Genomic DNA, 18,185 nt, shown 5'->3' with positions numbered 1-18,185 from the left:
GTCAATCTTGATGTCATTTCCTCTCTTACTCTCCTCTGCCTAATTGTGTATGCATTGCCCACCCTTCACTATAGAAAGTGTATTGTCTCAGCATGAGAAATATTGGCCAATCAGAGATGAACAGAGGTGTAGGAGGGGAAAACAAGAAGGAAAGAGGCTTCAGTCAATCAGGCTGCATTAGTTAAGTCTGAGGGGAAAGAAGAGAAGCAAAAAAGGACAACCCAGCATGCCCTGCAACTTCCTTTGTGCGGCAGATGTACCAAATAAAAGCCAGGGAAACTGGGGAATGATCATTTATCAACAAGAAAAGTAATAGTGATTTTAAAGTGAACCCAATGTGAGAGTGATAATGGAGGCTGCCATATTTATTTCCTTTTAAACAATACTAGTTGCCTGGCAGTCCTGCTGATCTATATGGCTGCAGTAGTGAACTGAATTACACCAGAAAAAAAGCATGCAGCTAATCTTGTCAGTTCTGACAATATTATCAGAAACCCCCGACCTGCTGCATGCTTGTTCTGGGTCTATGGTTGAAAGTATTAGAGGCAGAGGACCAGCAGGACAGCCAGGCAACTGGTATTGCTTAAAAGGAAATAAATATGGCAGCCTCCATATTATTCACACTTCGGGTTCCCTTTAACTTTTGGATTGCCTGGTTAACATCCTTATTACTTGTTTACCAGATAAAAATAAAAAACTGTTGTTTTTTTTTATTTTATGCCTGTGCCTGACAGTTACACTTTAAGTTAAAGAGCCTGTAGGAACAGTCAGTGGGTAAAATGTGACTTTTACAAGGAAGGATATTTCCACATTATTTCAGCAATAGCAAGCTGTGCTCTCTCTGTTCAATCTCAGAGCACAAAAGCCTGAAAAGTCCCTATTTACATGAAGTGGGAGTTCCAGAACTTCCAGGCCAGAGTCCATCATCATTGGGGGATTACAGGATATGATCACTAGGGGGAATATGATTGTATAACATTACTGAAAACAAGGGACACCCGTGCTTATAGGAGGTAATCGTGCTGTACACAAGCTTTAATCAATTTATGTGTAAATAAATATGTAATGAATGAGTACAAAGACACAACACCTAATTTGTTTTATTTATCCTGTATTTATGACTTTTAGGAACAGACTTGAAATCTGATGGGTTTTCTATGGAGACCTGCAGAGAAATGCTGTCCCTGATGGATGTATCCTTTAAAGAGGCCCTGTAGTGACATATAGTAGAATGCTGCTATCCCGAGCAGCTGTATCTGTAGCTGCATCAGGCGGTCTCGCCGCAGCTTTTTTTTAAGTGGACCTGAACTCTTAGGCCACATACACACATCAGACTATAGTCTTTGGAAAATGAAAGATCACAGACCAATCTTACCACCCTTCATGTAGTATGAGAGCCATACCTACACAGTCTATTCTATGGAGCTGAACTCCACATCAGAAAAAAATCTTTGCAAGATGCTGCACACACAGATGCTGTACAGACACAAAAGATCAGTATCTGCAAAAGATCTGTTCCTGCCAAAGATCTGTTCCTGCAAATTGCAATGATAGTCTATGAGATCTGCAGATCATTATACACACATGATTTAACTGACATTCATCTGCAGATCAGATCCACCAGGATGGATTTTCAGATCTGCGGATGATTGCTTGATCTGCAGATGAATGTCAGTTAAATCATGTGTGTATGATGATCTGCAGATCTCATAGACTATCATTGCTTTTTGCAGGAACAGATCTTTTGCAGGAACAGATCTTTTGCAGATAATGATCTTTTGAATGTCTACAGCATCTTTGTGTGAAGCATCTTGCAAAGATTTCTATCTAATGTGGAGTTCAGCTCCATAGAATAGACTGTGTAGAGTATGGCTCTCATACTACATGAAGGGTGGTAAGATTGGTCTGTGATCTTTCATTTTCCAAAGACTATAGTCTGATGTGTGTATGCACCTTTAAACAGGACAGAAGGGAAACAGAGAGAAATGCACCCTGTATGTATTTAGAGAGAAGAGCCTGTCTAATTCCCCATACTCTGTGACTAATCACTAGTGTAATTTGATCTCTCAGCAGTTTCAGCTGACTGCCACGGCAGAGCAGCTAATTTGTAAACAAAGGATGTAAACAATATGTCTGCTTCCATGAAAGTAGACATGAGTCAGATTTATTGCAGGATTTGTATCAGCTGTAACAAAGAAACATTTTTTTTCTTTAAAGGTTATTTTGCTGTTGCTTATCTTTGAAAGCAGAAAGGAAGTTCTGAGTTCAGGTCCCCTTTAAAGATTCTTCCAGCGTCTGAGCAGCACAGAAAAAAGGAATGACAGCTAAAGGGGTCTTGCATTTATAGTTAATGGTCCTACGGGTGGGCGGGAGCAGACACGCCCACACATGTGCTGGCATAGAAAGTTGAATGTAGTAAATTATTCAGGATAATTAAAGTAAAAGTGGGTATCCTGGTTTCAGCATCAAAAACAACTATTTTCTTTATATATTGCTGTATATTGGTATGCAGCCCCGCCCTCCCCAGTGATGTTTAGCCTAGGCAGTTTAGCTATGTGGAATTTTCCTCCCAGAGCATTTGGAGAAACCAGGTATTTTTTTATATTGGCTTTAGAACACAAAGTAAGCATTTTGCAGCAATGCAGCTGCCAGCAGTAAAGATGTCGCCACCTGTGATGCATTTCAGAATGTAAATCAGGGAGAGAAAAGATCTTACAATCAGAATCAGAATCAGAATCATGTTTATTTCGCCAAGTACAACGGGGGTTGTACCCGGAATTATTTTTGGCTCAAACAGGGTCGGAGATGGTTCAAAACACATGCATGCAATCCAACATATACAGTCAGGTACAGTAGTACAAAGTAGCATAAACCTGTATATACAGCACATAACTATAATGAAGGACGCGTGGGGAAGTCTGGAGTGCTGTGTGAGGGGAGCAGCCGGTGGCCATCTGCCGGTGGCGCTCGCTCAGCTCCGCAGCAGCTTCAGATGCCCCGCAGTGTGTCCTGGAAAGAGTGGACAGCGAGAGAGAGAGAAAGAGAAGGGATAGCCAAAGAGAGACTGAGAGAAGAAAGATAAAGAACCAGTGCAAGAGGAGAGAGAAAGAGGCAGAGTCCCCCCCAAGGCTGCAGGCTAGAAAGCACCCCAGGGTCCGACAATCAGTCCGAACAGTGTCCATCCCTGTGGAAAGTCGCCAGGTGGAAAAACGCCAGGTGGGCCACTGAACTTCAGATCTTGGTGGTGGTGCAGGCTGACCGCTGATCCTCCGGGCTGGGTGGTGGCGCAGGCCATCACGGACCACAGCAGTGGTAGACACTGGGCGGCCAAGCAGGCTGGAGGCTGCGGCTGGTGTAGACCCTCTCCGGAGCTCAGCCTGAGGAAACGGCGGTGGTCGGGCCTCCTGTGCGCATGGAGTGTCCCCCAAGCTCAGGGCTGGCGTCCTGGAGTCCCGCCAGCGGTGGAGCCCCAGCAGTCCAAAGTGGGTCCGAGGGTGATGGTGCAGAGTGGATCCAGCACGGTGGAGGCTGTCAGCGGTGATGGAGAAGGGCTCCCGCTTGCTGTGCTGCCGAAGAGCAGCTGCCCGGCACACCCAGTGGAGTGGTGGCAGGCTGGCAGCCCGCTGGGGAAAGCATCGCATCTGCAGGCTGCACGGTGTCTCAGTCAGCGGTGATGGAGTGCCGGAGCAGCAGCAGAAGGGACGATGACTCATCCAGCGCAGGCACACACAGTGTTCCAGAGGTGGGATCGGAGCGGCTGGGGCCGGCGCCGCTTGGTCTATTGTGCAGCGATCCAGGCAGCGGTGGTGAGGAGCATCCAGGCAGCGCCGGTGAGCGGGCAGCAGAGGGGCGGTCGGAGCAGCTGGGGCCAGCACCACGTGGGAAGCAGCAGTGGTGGAATCGGAGCGGCTGGGGCCGGCGCCACGTGGGTCATCAGCTGAGCTGACCTCGAGGTGGGCCGAACCCCATGGCAAGTGCCGCTCAGCCAGAGCCCGTCAAGCCCGAGTGTCTCCCATCTGCCCGATGGTGTGGCAGAGCTGGAGTGAGATTGCCTGGGCAGTCCTAGCCATCAGTCCAGGGGAAAAAAAAAAAGATGTGAGCCGGAGCCCTGTGGCCGTGGCTACCCAGCAGGCGCCATCAATGGGCAAACAATGACTACCATAAATAATCTATAAATGAATATTGAACAAAAAAAGCAATTTTATTTGTTCCGTGCCGGTCGGTGGTCTTGAGGAGGACATGGGAAGCCTTTGGCTTCCGTCTACCAAGGTAAGTATCTCAAGTTTTTATTAAATTATCTATGGGAGAAAAGCACTTTACAAAGCGTGCTTGAAAAAAGGGCGCCAGGAAAAAAGGGTGCCTAAAACTGACCACTCCCCCCGTGTTGACTTACACTAACCGCCCCCCCCGGTGGTGTTTAACCTTAACCCCCCTTCCCCGATGGTGCCTAACCCTAACAAGCCCCTGGTGGCGCCTAACCCTAACCACACTCCCCCGGTGGTGACTAACCCTAACAACCCCCCTGGTGGCTATTCCCCCCCCCCCCCCCTGTGTTGCCTAAAACTGACTGCCTCCCGGGTGGTGCCTAACCCTAACCAACCCCCTGGCAGTGCCTAAGTCTAACCATCCCCCCCCCGGTGTTGCCTAAAACTAACTGCCGCCCATGTGGTGCCTAACCCTAACCACTCCCCCTGGTGGTGCCTAACCCTAACCACTCCCTCTGTCAAAACACCCTTTTACACAAATATCTTTGATAATGTAAAATCTGTACATGCAAACGAAATAAAACTATAATGTTGCAGCTCCTAAAATGATAACATACTTCAGAAACTGTAATGTTCTAACATTGTTAACGATATTTATCGGGCGCCCTTTTTTCTGCTTTTTTCGCCGTATTAATGATAATTGCATTAGAGTCTATGCGGCGCCCTTTTCTTCCACCAGCCGCCAGCGCCCTTTTTTCCTGCTTCTCTTTACAAATGATGTTTTTTGTCGTTTGTCCTCACGCCCCATAATCAGTATAAAGTATTAAACCTTAACAGAACCTAACCAGACGGACGGAAGTGGAACGCTGGGTCTCATGGAATTCAGAACTCTGTGGTTGAAGATACAGAAATATGTGGTACATCGCTGTCACCTGTAGCACTTTCTTTTCAAAATTTGTACTCAGTGGTGATGAATAGGGATGATTAACGAGATGCAGAATATTCCGAGTTGATGCAAATTTTTATGCAAATATATGCAGCTTGAAAAGGGACCAATCATTTTAAACCTGGGTTTAAATTGATTGGTTTATTTCTGAAACTGCATATATTTGCATAAATATTTGCATAATTTCAGAACTATTTGCATCTCATTGATCATCCCTAGTGATGAAACCAAAAATTCACCTAACGTGCAAACCACCACTGGTCCAGGGAGGGAAACAAATTAAGCCCATCCAAGCCAACCCCAATCATTAATTGTCTTCTGCCCACAGGAGATCTTCCATAAGGCTGATGTGGAAAGATCGGGCACCATCGATACCCATGAGATGAGGATGGCACTGATTGATGCAGGTATTCTTTCAGCTGTGGTTGTGCTATGGAAGAAAACACACAATTCCACAGAGTGGTATGTCCGCCGCGTCGCTATCAGGGGAGTTGCTAGAATCCTTAGAGATCCGGCGCACTTCAGCCAGAAAATGGGTGTGGCCACACACTAGAATGTGGATCTGGTCATGGGTGGAGCCAAATTTGCATGAACTTAACAGTGATCTAAGTAGGCCTGCCCCTCTCCATTAATAAAAAAATGCAGCATATCACATAAATAGGTAGTGTCATTTAAACATCGTTACCTGGCTTCTGGATTTCTGCTGGACAGGCTGGCCTTCCGCCAGGTTGTCTGGCAGTTCTCCCCCATAGCATTCCCTGACCTCCTAGTGGACCCCCTCCCATGCTCCCACTGGCCTTCCATTGAGGCACCACAACTCCCAGCATGCCCCCATAGAAGAACCACAGCTCCCTGCATGCCCCCATAGAGGCACCACAGCACCCAGCATGCCCCTGACTGATGCACCACAGCTCCCAGCATGCTTGCCATTGAGGCACCACAGCTGACTCCCCAGTATAGATCCGGGGCACGTGCCACTGATATTTGGGGCTAGCAATGCCCCTGGTCGCCATAGACTACATGACTTCTGGTTGCCGCACATCGCAGCGCATGTTGCCCAACAATGCGATGTTGCTTTCACGTTAAACGCAACGTGTACAATCGCACGACAATTGCATTTGTATGGGTTGCATGGCTGATCCCATTCACTGCAATGAATGGGTCAGCCGCACTGGTACAGAATGCATGCAGTGTGAACATCAGACAGTGCAGTCTATGCACTTATGATGGCAACACTTGTAATGTGAACGAGGCCTCACCTTGTGGCAAACCAGTGTGAAAGGGGCCTGACATCAGTGTCGGACTGGGAGCAGGAAAAGCTGAGGAAATTCTCTTGCTGGCCAAGCAGTAGAAATCAGGTGTTGCTGCTCGCGGTGAAGACTTAGGGCTGGTGCACACCGAGCGGCTTTTTGGGCGTTTTCAGATCCGCTTGCGGCTGCGGATCTGCTTGGTCAATGTATCTCAATGGGGTGGTGCACACCAGAGCGGCAGGCGTTTTGCAGAAACGAAAAATGCCTGGGTGAGGCATTTTTTGGATTTCGGATGCGTTTCTGCCTCAATGTTAAGTATAGGAAAAACGCAAACCGCTCTGAAAAACGCCTGTTCAGAGCGGTTTTGCAGGCGGTTTTGTTACAGAAGCTGTTCAGTAACAGCTTTACTGTAACAATATATGAAATCTACTATACTGAAAACCGCAGCAGCAATCTGCAAAACGCTAGCAAAACGCCATAGAAAAATAAAAAAAAGTGTTTAAAAATCTGCTAGCATTTTGCGGATCTGCTAGCGGGTTTTGGTGTGCACCAGCCCTTACTGCTGGTTTCTATTTGGAGTGATCACACGGGGTTACTGCAGGTCATGGCCAGCAGGTGGATTTCCTCAGTTTTACCACCTCCCAGTCCGACACTGCCTGACATGTTTGTTTCAGTTTAACGGCTGTATTTCTGTCAGGGCTCGGTACTTATCCGTTAGCCGGGCGCATCCGGCAGGTGGTGCTAATTACTATTCCCCCTCCAGGCCGACATGGATAGTAGGGAAAGATGTAACTCTGGTGGAGTTTTGTCGCCACCTAGAGGATGCGCCCGGCTAACGGACAAGTACCCAGGGCTCATTTCCACTATCGCGAATTCGCATGCGTTTTTCGCATGCAAATTCTCATAGCAATACAAGTGAATGGGACTGTTTCCACTTGTCAGGATTCCTTTGCGTTTTTCTGTGCAGAAAAAATTTGTATGGCAGAGCCATCAGAATTCGCATACCGCATACCGCTATGCGAATCGCATACAATGTATTTAATAGGAAATTCGCATGAGGTTTGGGTATGCGAATTTGCATGCGAATTTTCATAGAAACAATGGAAGAGCACACCAGCATTGCCATGGTTAAATTCGCATGCATCATCATCCATGCGAATTCGTGTGCGATTTTTTTCCGCGGCGATTCGCACCGCACAAGTGGAAATGCAGCCTCAGTGTAAAGTGTAAACAGCAGCCATGTCAGTGTGACATAAAATCTGCTTCCTTCAGCTCCCAACACAGACAGAGCTTGTAAATAACCAGCAACCACCATATAGCCATATATCTGAAAACACAATATAGGAGAAAAGCTATCCATAACTGAACAAAATACACCAATTTCTATGTTTCCAATATTTGCACAAAGTTTATTAGGGACTTATGCCAAACATAAAACCAATTAAAAGCAAGCCAACAGGAGGCATATCAAGAAATTATTATATTATATCTCTGATCAACAAAGTATTCAGTGGTCAAGCAAATGCATATAAAACAGTCCCCTATGCAGCATGAGTATAACTGACGTCAATAACAGTGAGGCTACAAATAAATAGTAGGAGTAGAAATATATTAAAGGAATACTGTAGGGGGTCGGGCAGGCCCGGCCCTAGACTTTTTGCCGCCTGAGGCAATTTTTAAAGAAATCACCGCCGCCGGCGTAGCAGGAAGTGACGTCAGTGGAGCGCACGCTAGCCTGGAACGGGGAAGAGGTGAGTAATCCCCGCCCGTTGCCTCTTACGAATAGCTGCAGCCACAGCACGGACCTTTTTAGAGCTGGAGGGGAGCGGAGGACGGGGGACCCAGGCGAGGGAGGGGGGGGGGGTCCGACCCCCCTCCCCGCCGCTAGGCCCAATACCCCCTTCCTGCCCGCTATCCCCTCCAGCTCGGGCGGCCCCCCACACACATGGACGGGCGGGTGCCGCCCCCCCAGAAGTGCCGCCTGAGGCAAAAGTTTCACCCCGCCTCATGGGCGGGCCGGCCCTGGGGTCGGGGGAAAATGAGTTGAACTTACCCGGGGCTTCTAACTGTCCCCCGCAGACATCCTGTGCCCGTGCAGCCACTCACCGATGCTCCGGCCCCACCTCTGGTTCACTTCTGGAATTTCAGACTTTAAAGTCAGAAAACCACTGCGCCTGCGTTGCCGTGCCCTCGTTCCCGCTGATGTCACCAAGAGCGCACAGCGCAGGCCCAGTATGGTCTGTGCCTGCGCAGTAGGCTCCTGGTGACATCAGCGGGAGCGAGGACACGGCAACGCAGGCGCAGTGGTTTTCTGACTTTAAAGTCTGAAATTCCAGAAGTGAACCGGAAGCGGGGCCGGACATCGGTGAGTGGCTGCACGGGGACAGGATGTCCGCGGGGGGCCATTAGAAGCCCCGGGTAAGTTCAACTCATTTTCCTCTGACCCTCCTACAGTATTCCTTTAAAGGAAACCAGAGCTGATAAAATATAAAAGTTTTATACATACCTGGGGCTTCCTCCAGCCCCATCCGCTCAGATTTCTCCCACGCTGCCGTTAGTGTTGGGCGAACATCTAGATGTTCGGGTTCGGGCCGAACAGGCCGAACATGGCCGCGATGTTCGGGTGTTCGACCCGAACTCCGAACATAATGGAAGTCAATGGGGACCCGAACTTTTGTGGTTTGTAAAGCCTCCTTGCATGCTACATACCCCAAATTTACAGGGTATGTGCACCTTGGGAGTGGGTACAAGAGGAAAAAAAAATTAGCAAAAAGAGCTTATAGTTTTTGAGAAAATCGATTTTAAAGTTTCAAAGGGAAAACTGTCTTTTAAATGCGGGAAATGTCTGTTTTCTTTGCACAGGTAACATGTTTTTTGTCGGCATGCAGTCATAAATGTAATACATATAAGAGGTTCCAGGAAAAGGGACCGGTAACGCTAACCCAGCAGCAGCACACGTGATGGAACAGGAGGAGGGTGGCGCAGGAGGAGAAGAAGGCCACGCTTTGTGAGACACAACAACCCCGGCCTTGCATGAGGGCAAGAAGCGTGCGGATAGCAGGCTTTGTACCGCCATGCAGTCATAAATGTAATAAAGATAAGTGGTTCAATAAACAGGGACCACGCGGCAACGCTAACCCAGCAGCAGCAGACGTGATGGAACAGGAGGAGGCGCAGGAGGAGAAGGCCACGCTTTGTGAGACACAACAACCCAGGCCTTGCATGAGGGCAAGAAGCGTGCGGATAGCATGCTTTGTACCGCCATGCAGTCATAAATGTAATAAAGATAAGTGGTTCAATAAACAGGGACCACGCGGCAACGCTAACCCAGCAGCAGCAGACGTGATGGAACAGGAGCAGGCGCAGGAGGAGAAGGCCACGCTTTGTGAGACACAACAACCCAGGCCTTGCATGAGGGCAAGAAGCGTGCGGATAGCATGCTTTGTACCGCCATGCAGTCATAAATGTAATAAAGATAAGTGGTTCAATAAACAGGGACTACGCGGCAACGCTAACCCAGCAGCAGCAGACGTGATGGAACAGGAGGAGGCGCAGGAGGAGAAGGCCACGCTTTGTGAGACACAACAACCCAGGCCTTGCATGAGGGCAAGAAGCGTGCGGATAGCATGCTTTGTACCGCCATGCAGTCATAAATGTAATAAAGATAAGTGGTTCAATAAACAGGGACCACGCGGCAACGCTAACCCAGCAGCAGCAGACGTGATGGAACAGGAGCAGGCGCAGGAGGAGAAGGCCACGCTTTGTGAGACACAACAACCCAGGCCTTGCATGAGGGCAAGAAGCGTGCGGATAGCATGCTTTGTACCGCCATGCAGTCATAAATGTAATAAAGATAAGTGGTTCAATAAACAGGGACCACGCGGCAACGCTAACCCAGCAGCAGCAGACGTGATGGAACAGGAGCAGGCGCAGGAGGAGAAGGCCACGCTTTGTGAGACACAACAACCCAGGCCTTGCATGTGGACAAAAAGCGTGCGGATATAGCAGCAATGCTTTTTGCCGCCATGCAGTCATAAATGTAATACAGATGAGAGGTTCAATAAACAGGGCCCGGAAACGCAACACCATCCCAGATGTTCATTGGTCATGTTACTTGGTTGGGGTCCTGGAGTGTTGCGTAGTCATTTCCAATCCAGGATTGATTCATTTTAATTTGAGTCAGACGGTCTGCATTTTCTGTAGAGAGGCGGATACGCCGATCTGTGACGATGCCTCCGGCAGCACTGAAACAGCGTTCCGACATAACGCTGGCTGCCGGGCAAGCCAGCACCTCTATTGCGTACATTGCCAGTTCGTGCCAGGTGTCTAGCTTCGATACCCAATAGTTGAAGGGTGCAGATGGATGGTTCGACACAGCTACGCCATCTGACATGTAGTCCTTGACCATCTTCTCCAGGCGATCGGTGTTGGAGGTGGATCTGCACGCTTGCTGTTCAGTGGGCTGCGGCTGCATGGGTGTCAGAAAATTTTCCCACTCCAAGGACACTGCCGATACCATTCCCTTTTGGGTACTAGCTGCGGCTTGCGTTGTTTGCTGCCCTCCTGGTCGTCCTGGGTTTGCGGAAGTCAGTCTGTCTGCGTACAACTGGCTAGAGGAGGGGGAGGATGTCAATCTCCTCTCTAAAGTCTCCACAAGGGCCTGCTGGTATTCTTCCATTTTGACCTGTCTGACTCTTTCTTCAAGCAGTTTTGGAACATTGTGTTTGTACCGTGGATCCAGAAGGGTATAAACCCAGTAATTGGTGTTGTCCAGAATGCGCACAATGCGTGGGTCACGTTCAATGCAGTCTAGCATGAATTGAGCCATGTGTGCCAGAGTCCTACCAGAATCCTCATCATCCTCTTGTGAGCGTTGTGATAGTTGTTGTGATGCATCATAGTCGTCACCTTCCTCCTGGTCTGCTTCTGCTGACCATTCGCGTTGAATTGTGGAAGTCCAACGTGCACCGCTCTGGCCCTCGTCAGTGGTGGCATGAAATTCCTGCTCCAACTCCAGCTGTTCCTCCTCCTCTTCTTCGTCATAGCTGCTGGGGCCAGCGTTCCCTGAGGCGGATGGCCTGATGTTGGTACCATCACGCTGATCGTTTTCTCCTTCAGATTCCCCCAGTTGCATCATGACAGCTGTTTCCTTGATTTTTAACATCGACCTCTTCAGTAAACACAGCAGTGGTATGGTAATGCTGACTGAAGAGTTGTCACTGCTCACAAGCAACGTGGATTGCTCAAAATTTTGGAGGACTTGGCAGAGGTCCAACATGTTGGCCCAATCGGATCCACAGAAGCTTGGCAGCTGGCCGGATGCGCCTCGGTACTGCGCCGTCATGTACTGGACCACTGCACTCTTCTGCTCGCAAAAGCGGGCTAGCATGTGCAGCGTAGAATTCCAGCGCGTAGGGACATCACACAGCAAGCGATGGTGGGGGAGATTGAAGCGCTCCTGCATCTTGGCGAGTGCCCCCGAAGCAGTACTGGAATTTCTACAATGTTTGGACACTCGACGCACCTTCAACAGCAGATCGGGCACGCCTGGGTATGTCCTCAGGAACCGCTGAACTACTAGGTTCATCACGTGCGCCAGGCAAGGGATGTGTGTCAGCTTAGCCAACCTTAAAGCGCGAATGAGATTACTCCCATTATCACACACAACCATGCCCGGTTTCAGGTCCAGCGGTGCCAGCCACAAATCCGTCTGTTCCTTTATTCCCCTCCAAATTTCCTCCCCTGTGTGCTGCTTATCCCCAAGGCAGATTAGCTTCAGCAACGCTTGCTGACGCATGCCAACAGCTGTGCTGCACTGCTTCCACGATCCTACTGCTGCTGGGTTAGCGTTTCCGGATGAGGTACAGCTTTGAGATGCGTTGGAGGAGAAGGAGTCAGAGAGGTAGGTGCTGCTGTTATCCAGTGGGAGGGACGGCGGTGCAGCTGTTTGTGGCGTGGGCAACACCCGTGCCGTAGCAGGTGAGGAATCGCTGCCAGGCTCCACAAGGTTCACCCAGTGCGCGGTAAGGGAGATGTATCGACCCTGGCCGAACGCACTCGTCCAGGTGTCAGTGGTGAGGTGAACCTTGCAGGCAACGGCATTCTTCAAGCTTCGGGTTATTTTGCTGACCACGTGCTCATGCAACTCAGGCACTGCAGAGCGCGCAAAGTGGTAGCGGCTGGGAACCACGTAACGTGGGATGGCCACTGACATCATGCCCTTGAAGCTGTTTGTCTCCACCAATCGATATGGCAGCATTTCGCAGGCCAGAAGCTTGGCTATGCTGGCTGTTACTGCCACGGCCCGGGGGTCATTTGCTGGCAATTTCCTCTTGCGCTCAAACATCTCCGACACAGACAACTGAACCGTAGCGCTGCACACGGAAGGGCTGTTGGTTGTTGTGTTTGATGAACACTGGGAGACCTCAAGAGCACTACTCCGGAAAGTGACAGTGTCAGCGTCGTCTGATGTTTGTGAATGTTGTGAACCACGCAATGGCTGGGCTACTGCTGCTGCTGAGGCGGGTCTGGTGGTGAGTCTGGTGAACCCAAGGGAGGCAGTGTTGTTTCTGGTACCCTGTCCTGACGCGTTTGCCCAAAGAGTGGGATGTTTGGATAGCATGTGACGGCTCATGCTGGTGGTGGAGAGGTTGTTAATATTTTTCCCCCTGCTCAGGCGGGTCTTGCACACCTTGCAAATCGCCATGGTAACATCCTCAGTGCAGTCTTCAAAGAAAGCCCAGACTTTGGAGCACCTGCCTCCTTGCTGGCGATTTCTGTTTGCTCCTCTTTTGCCTCTCACTTGAACTTCCACGCTTGTGGTGCCTGAAATTGCGCGCCGCCTACCTTGTGGCACAAGGCGAACTCGTGCAGCAGTGTGTTCTTCAACAGACTCATCTGTGCTGCTGCTACGACGGCGATGTTCTCGTTCACAAACAAAATCTGGGTCTCTGTCCACATTGTCCATACCCTCCTCTTCCATCTCCTCAAACTCGTCATATGTCATTGTGGGCCACCGCCGTGGAGTAGAGCTCCCCACAACAACCTCTGCGCAGCACACTCCAACGTCGTCTTCCAGATCTTGTCGGCCGACCTCCTGCAATTGCAACCCCTCCTGCCCAAATTGCTCTGGGATTTGGGTTTCCGAGTCCTCTTCGGACTCGCCTTGTATTTCAGTGCGCGGTGCATTTCCCACAGTTAACGGTTGTGAATCCAGGCACAACATTTCTGGCTGTTCCTCCATTGACCTTTGAAAGGTGGAAGTTTGTTGGGCTGGGAATAGCTCCTGCGAATACCCCATTGTGTCCTGAGGTAATTCATCGGACTGGTTATCTGGCAGTTGTGTGCGTGGTGTCGCTGCCGGTTGTGTCAGCTTTGTGCCCACTGGCTCCTTGTAACTGGCTGAGGACTCGGACCTCGTGCGTGATGTGCTGGTGCTGCTTAACCCACTGCTGGACGCTTGAGAGGTCATCCAAGTAATTATCTGGTCCTGTTCTTTTGGATTTGTGAGGGTTGTTGTCCTGGACAACATGGGCGGTATTGAGTGGGTTTTCTTGGGTGCTCCCCTGTGGCCTGTACGTGAACCGTCAGGGGAAACACCTCTTCCCTTGCCCCTCCCTCTTTCACCGGATTTCTTCCTCATTTCACTTATCCTTACAGTACACGCTGACTGGCAGCAGTACAGTGGCAGTACAGAAATGCTATACAGTACCACTATTCCCAGCAGCGACACAGAGCACAATGCTATACAGTGACGGGTGAGCGGTGTACCACTATTCCCAGCAGCGACACAGAGCACAATGCTATACAGTGACGGGTGAGCGGTGTACCACTATTCCCAGCAGCGACACAGAGCACAATGCTATACAGTGGCGAACGAGCGGTGTACCACTATTCCCAGCAGACACAGAACAGTACACAGAATGCTATATAGTGTGGCTGAACGAGCGGTGTACCACTATTCCCAGCAGACACAGAACAGTACACAGAATGCTATATAGTGTGGCTGAACGAGCGGTGTACTACTGTTCCCAGCAGACACAGAACAGTACACAGAATGCTATATAGTGTGGCTGAACGAGCGGTGTACTACTGTTCCCAGCAGACACAGAACAGTACACAGAATGCTATATAGTGTGGCTGAACGAGCGGTGTACTACTGTTCCCAGCAGACACAGAACAGTACACAGAATGCTATATAGTGTGGCTGAACGAGCGGTGTACCACTGTTCCCAGCAGACACAGAACAGTACACAGAATGCTATATAGTGTGGCTGAACGAGCGGTGTACCACTGTTCCCAGCAGACACAGAACAGTACACAGAATGCTATATAGTGTGGCTGAACGAGCGGTGTACCACTATTCCCAGCAGACACAGAACAGTACACAGAATGCTATATAGTGTGGCTGAACGAGCGGTGTACTACTGTTCCCAGCAGACACAGAACAGTACACAGAATGCTATATAGTGTGGCTGAACGAGCGGTGTACTACTGTTCCCAGCAGACACAGAACAGTACACAGAATGCTATATAGTGTGGCTGAACGAGCGGTGTACCACTATTCCCAGCAGACACAGAACAGTACACAGAATGCTATATAGTGTGGCTGAACGAGCGGTGTACTACTGTTCCCAGCAGACACAGAACAGTACACAGAATGCTATATAGTGTGGCTGAACGAGCGGTGTACTACTGTTCCCAGCAGACACAGAACAGTACACAGAATGCTATATAGTGTGGCTGAACGAGCGGTGTACTACTGTTCCCAGCAGACACAGAACAGTACACAGAATGCTATATAGTGTGGCTGAACGAGCGGTGTACTACTGTTCCCAGCAGACACAGAACAGTACACAGAATGCTATATAGTGTGGCTGAACGAGCGGTGTACCACTATTCCCAGCAGACACAGAACAGTACACAGAATGCTATATAGTGTGGCTGAACGAGCGGTGTACTACTGTTCCCAGCAGACACAGAACAGTACACAGAATGCTATATAGTGTGGCTGAACGAGCGGTGTACTACTGTTCCCAGCAGACACAGAACAGTACACAGAATGCTATATAGTGTGGCTGAACGAGCGGTGTACTACTGTTCCCAGCAGACACAGAACAGTACACAGAATGCTATATAGTGTGGCTGAACGAGCGGTGTACCACTGTTCCCAGCAGACACAGAACAGTACACAGAATGCTATATAGTGTGGCTGAACGAGCGGTGTACCACTGTTCCCAGCAGACACAGAACAGTACACAGAATGCTATATAGTGTGGCTGAACGAGCGGTGTACTACTGTTCCCAGCAGTGACACACAATGACTGGGGGGGACCCTGGCTAGCGTGGCTGGAGCGCGAACTACCCTGCCTGCCTACCCAAAGCTAAACCCACAGACAAATGGCGGAGATATGACGTGGTTCGGGTATTTATTTACCCGAACCACGTGACAGTTCGGCCAATCAGAGCGCGTTCGGGTCCGAACCACGTGACCCGTTCGGCCAATCACAGCGCTAGCCGAACGTTCGGGGAACGTTCGGCCATGCGCTCTTAGTTCGGCCATATGGCCGAACGGTTTGGCCGAGCACCGTCAGGTGTTCGGCCGAACTCGAACATCACCCGAACAGGGTGATGTTCTGCAGAACCCGAACAGTGGCGAACACTGTTCGCCCAACACTAGCTGCCGTCTTCAGTCTTCTCCCTCTTCGGTACCGGGTCCTGTATCTTCAGACACTTGCGGCCAGTCTGAGAAGTGCGCCCTCTACGTATCTCCCCAGCGGCTGATGTAGAGGGTGCACATCTTTTGCGCAGGCTGGCCGCGACTGGCTGAAGTTATGGGACACGTTACCGAAGAGGGAGAAGATTGAGGATGGCGGCGTAGAAGCGATCCGTGTGCATGGGGATGGAGGAAGCCCCAGGTATGTATAAAACTTATCAGCTCTGGTACACTGTAAATCAGGCACTAGGCCGCCTTACCCATAGGAGTATGGTAAGTGATCCGCCGACCTGCCGCACTGTCTCACGTGTATCAAAACTACCGTTCTTTGTCGGTCAGTTATACTCATTGCTGAATAGGGGACTGTTTTATATGCATTTGCTTGCCCATTGAATACTTTGTTGATCAGAGATATAATGAACTTTGTGCAAATATTGGAAACATAGGAATGGGTGTATTTTGTTCAGTCATGGATAGCTTTACTTTTATAGGCCTGGTGCACACCAAAAACCGCTAGCAGATCCGCAAAATGCTAGCAGATTTTGAAACGCTTTTTCTTATTTTTCTGCAGCGTTTCAGCTAGCGTTTTGCGGTTTTGTGTAGCGGTTTTGGTATAGTAGATTTCATGTATTGTTACATTAAAGCTGTTACTGAACAGCTACTGTAACAAAAAACGCCGGCAAAACCGCTCTGAAGTGCCGTTTTTCAGAGCGGTTTGCGGTTTTCCTATACTTAACATTAAGGCAGAAACGCATCCGCAATCCAAAATCTGCAGCAGCCCGGGAGTATGCGTTTCTGCAAAACGCCTCCCGCTCTGGTGTGCACCAGCCCATTGAAATACATTACCCTAGCGGATCCGCACCCGCAAGCAGATCGCAAACTGCAGCGGAAACGCTCCGGTGTGCACTAGGCCATACTGTGTTTTTTATCAAATCTGCTTCATTCAGCTGCCAACACAGAGAACAATAGTGACCTTTTGAACTTCCCAGCACTATCCTGTTATCAGCAGCGTTTGCATAGCCAAGTAAATGTGTTTTGGCCTCGTAACTTTTCACAGAACACAGCCAAGTTCTAAGTGGATTGGTGCTATATGTACATATGTTTATCTCATCATGTCATTTCAGGTACTCTTTGACTATAAACATAGTACAATGACAGTGCGGTAGTGCAGGAAATGTAGTAAATTATTGGCGTTTTCTCTTTCCAGGATTTATGCTCAATAACCAGATTCAGCATGGCATTGCACTGCGCTACTCCTCCACCGATCTCACCATTCACTTTGATGGCTTTGTTTCATGTCTGATACGGCTGGAGACCCTATACAGTAAGTGTACTAAATATAATCCTGTACCTACCCACACAAACCTTCCAAAGCAACAGGGAGAGTCAGTGGTGTAGCTAAGGAGCTGTGGGTCCTAATGCAAGTTTTACATGCCCCCCCCCCCAAAGCACTCTATACATAACAATTGATACGGAGCACCAAAGCCTGACAAGGACAACTACAGTGTCAGAGGTGCAACAAGGGGATGGGGAACAGCTTGCTAATGATTACTACTATTCAAAGTATCTATAGAAGTGATCATTATGAACACAGGACTAATAGAGAGCTAATACTGCAGTTGAAGGAGGGCCCCTCTGGCCCAAAGACCCCGATGCGGTTGCAACCTCTGCACCCCCTATTGCTACACCCCTTGGGAGGGTAAAAAAGGATACCTTTAAAGGAACACTACAGCCAAAAAAAGTAAGCAGTTAAAATCTGACAGAATTGACAGGTTTTGGACTAGTCCATCTCCTCATGGGGGATTCTCACGGTTTTCTTTGTTTTCAAAAGCATTACCTGAGGGCCTGAGCCCACTAACGCAGTTGTGCCTGCTTTTCAGCATTTGTAACATTGATGTGTTGCTGAAAAGTGGACACAACTGCGTACAACTGTGTTAGTGGGCTCAGGCCCTTAAAGAGAGTCTGAAGCGAGAATAAATCTCGCTTCAGACCTCATAGTCAGCAGGGGCATGTGTACCCCTGCTAAAACGCCGCTATCCCGCGGCTAAACGGGGGTCCCTTACCCGCCG

The 18,185-nt window shown here is 49.4% G+C and overlaps 1 protein-coding gene across 1 annotated transcript in view; it reads left to right on the top strand.

Moving 5' to 3' along the window:
* Nucleotides 1-18,185, top strand: part of LOC137570977 (calpain-8-like) — a 94,018-nt gene that overhangs the window by 62,251 nt on the left and 13,582 nt on the right. Inside the window, exons 16-19 of the mRNA XM_068279675.1 lie at nt 1,129-1,193; nt 5,054-5,122; nt 5,480-5,558; nt 17,324-17,440. Of these exons, the coding sequence (XP_068135776.1) occupies nt 1,129-1,193; nt 5,054-5,122; nt 5,480-5,558; nt 17,324-17,440 (330 nt within the window). The remainder of the gene's footprint in view (nt 1-1,128; nt 1,194-5,053; nt 5,123-5,479; nt 5,559-17,323; nt 17,441-18,185) is intronic.

This window comes from Hyperolius riggenbachi, chromosome 4 (genome assembly GCF_040937935.1).
Source record: "Hyperolius riggenbachi isolate aHypRig1 chromosome 4, aHypRig1.pri, whole genome shotgun sequence".
In the NCBI taxonomy this organism is placed as follows: domain Eukaryota; kingdom Metazoa; phylum Chordata; class Amphibia; order Anura; family Hyperoliidae; genus Hyperolius; species Hyperolius riggenbachi.
The sequence above is the reverse complement of the archived record's forward strand: the minus strand, read 5'-3'. Positions and strand labels throughout refer to the sequence as shown.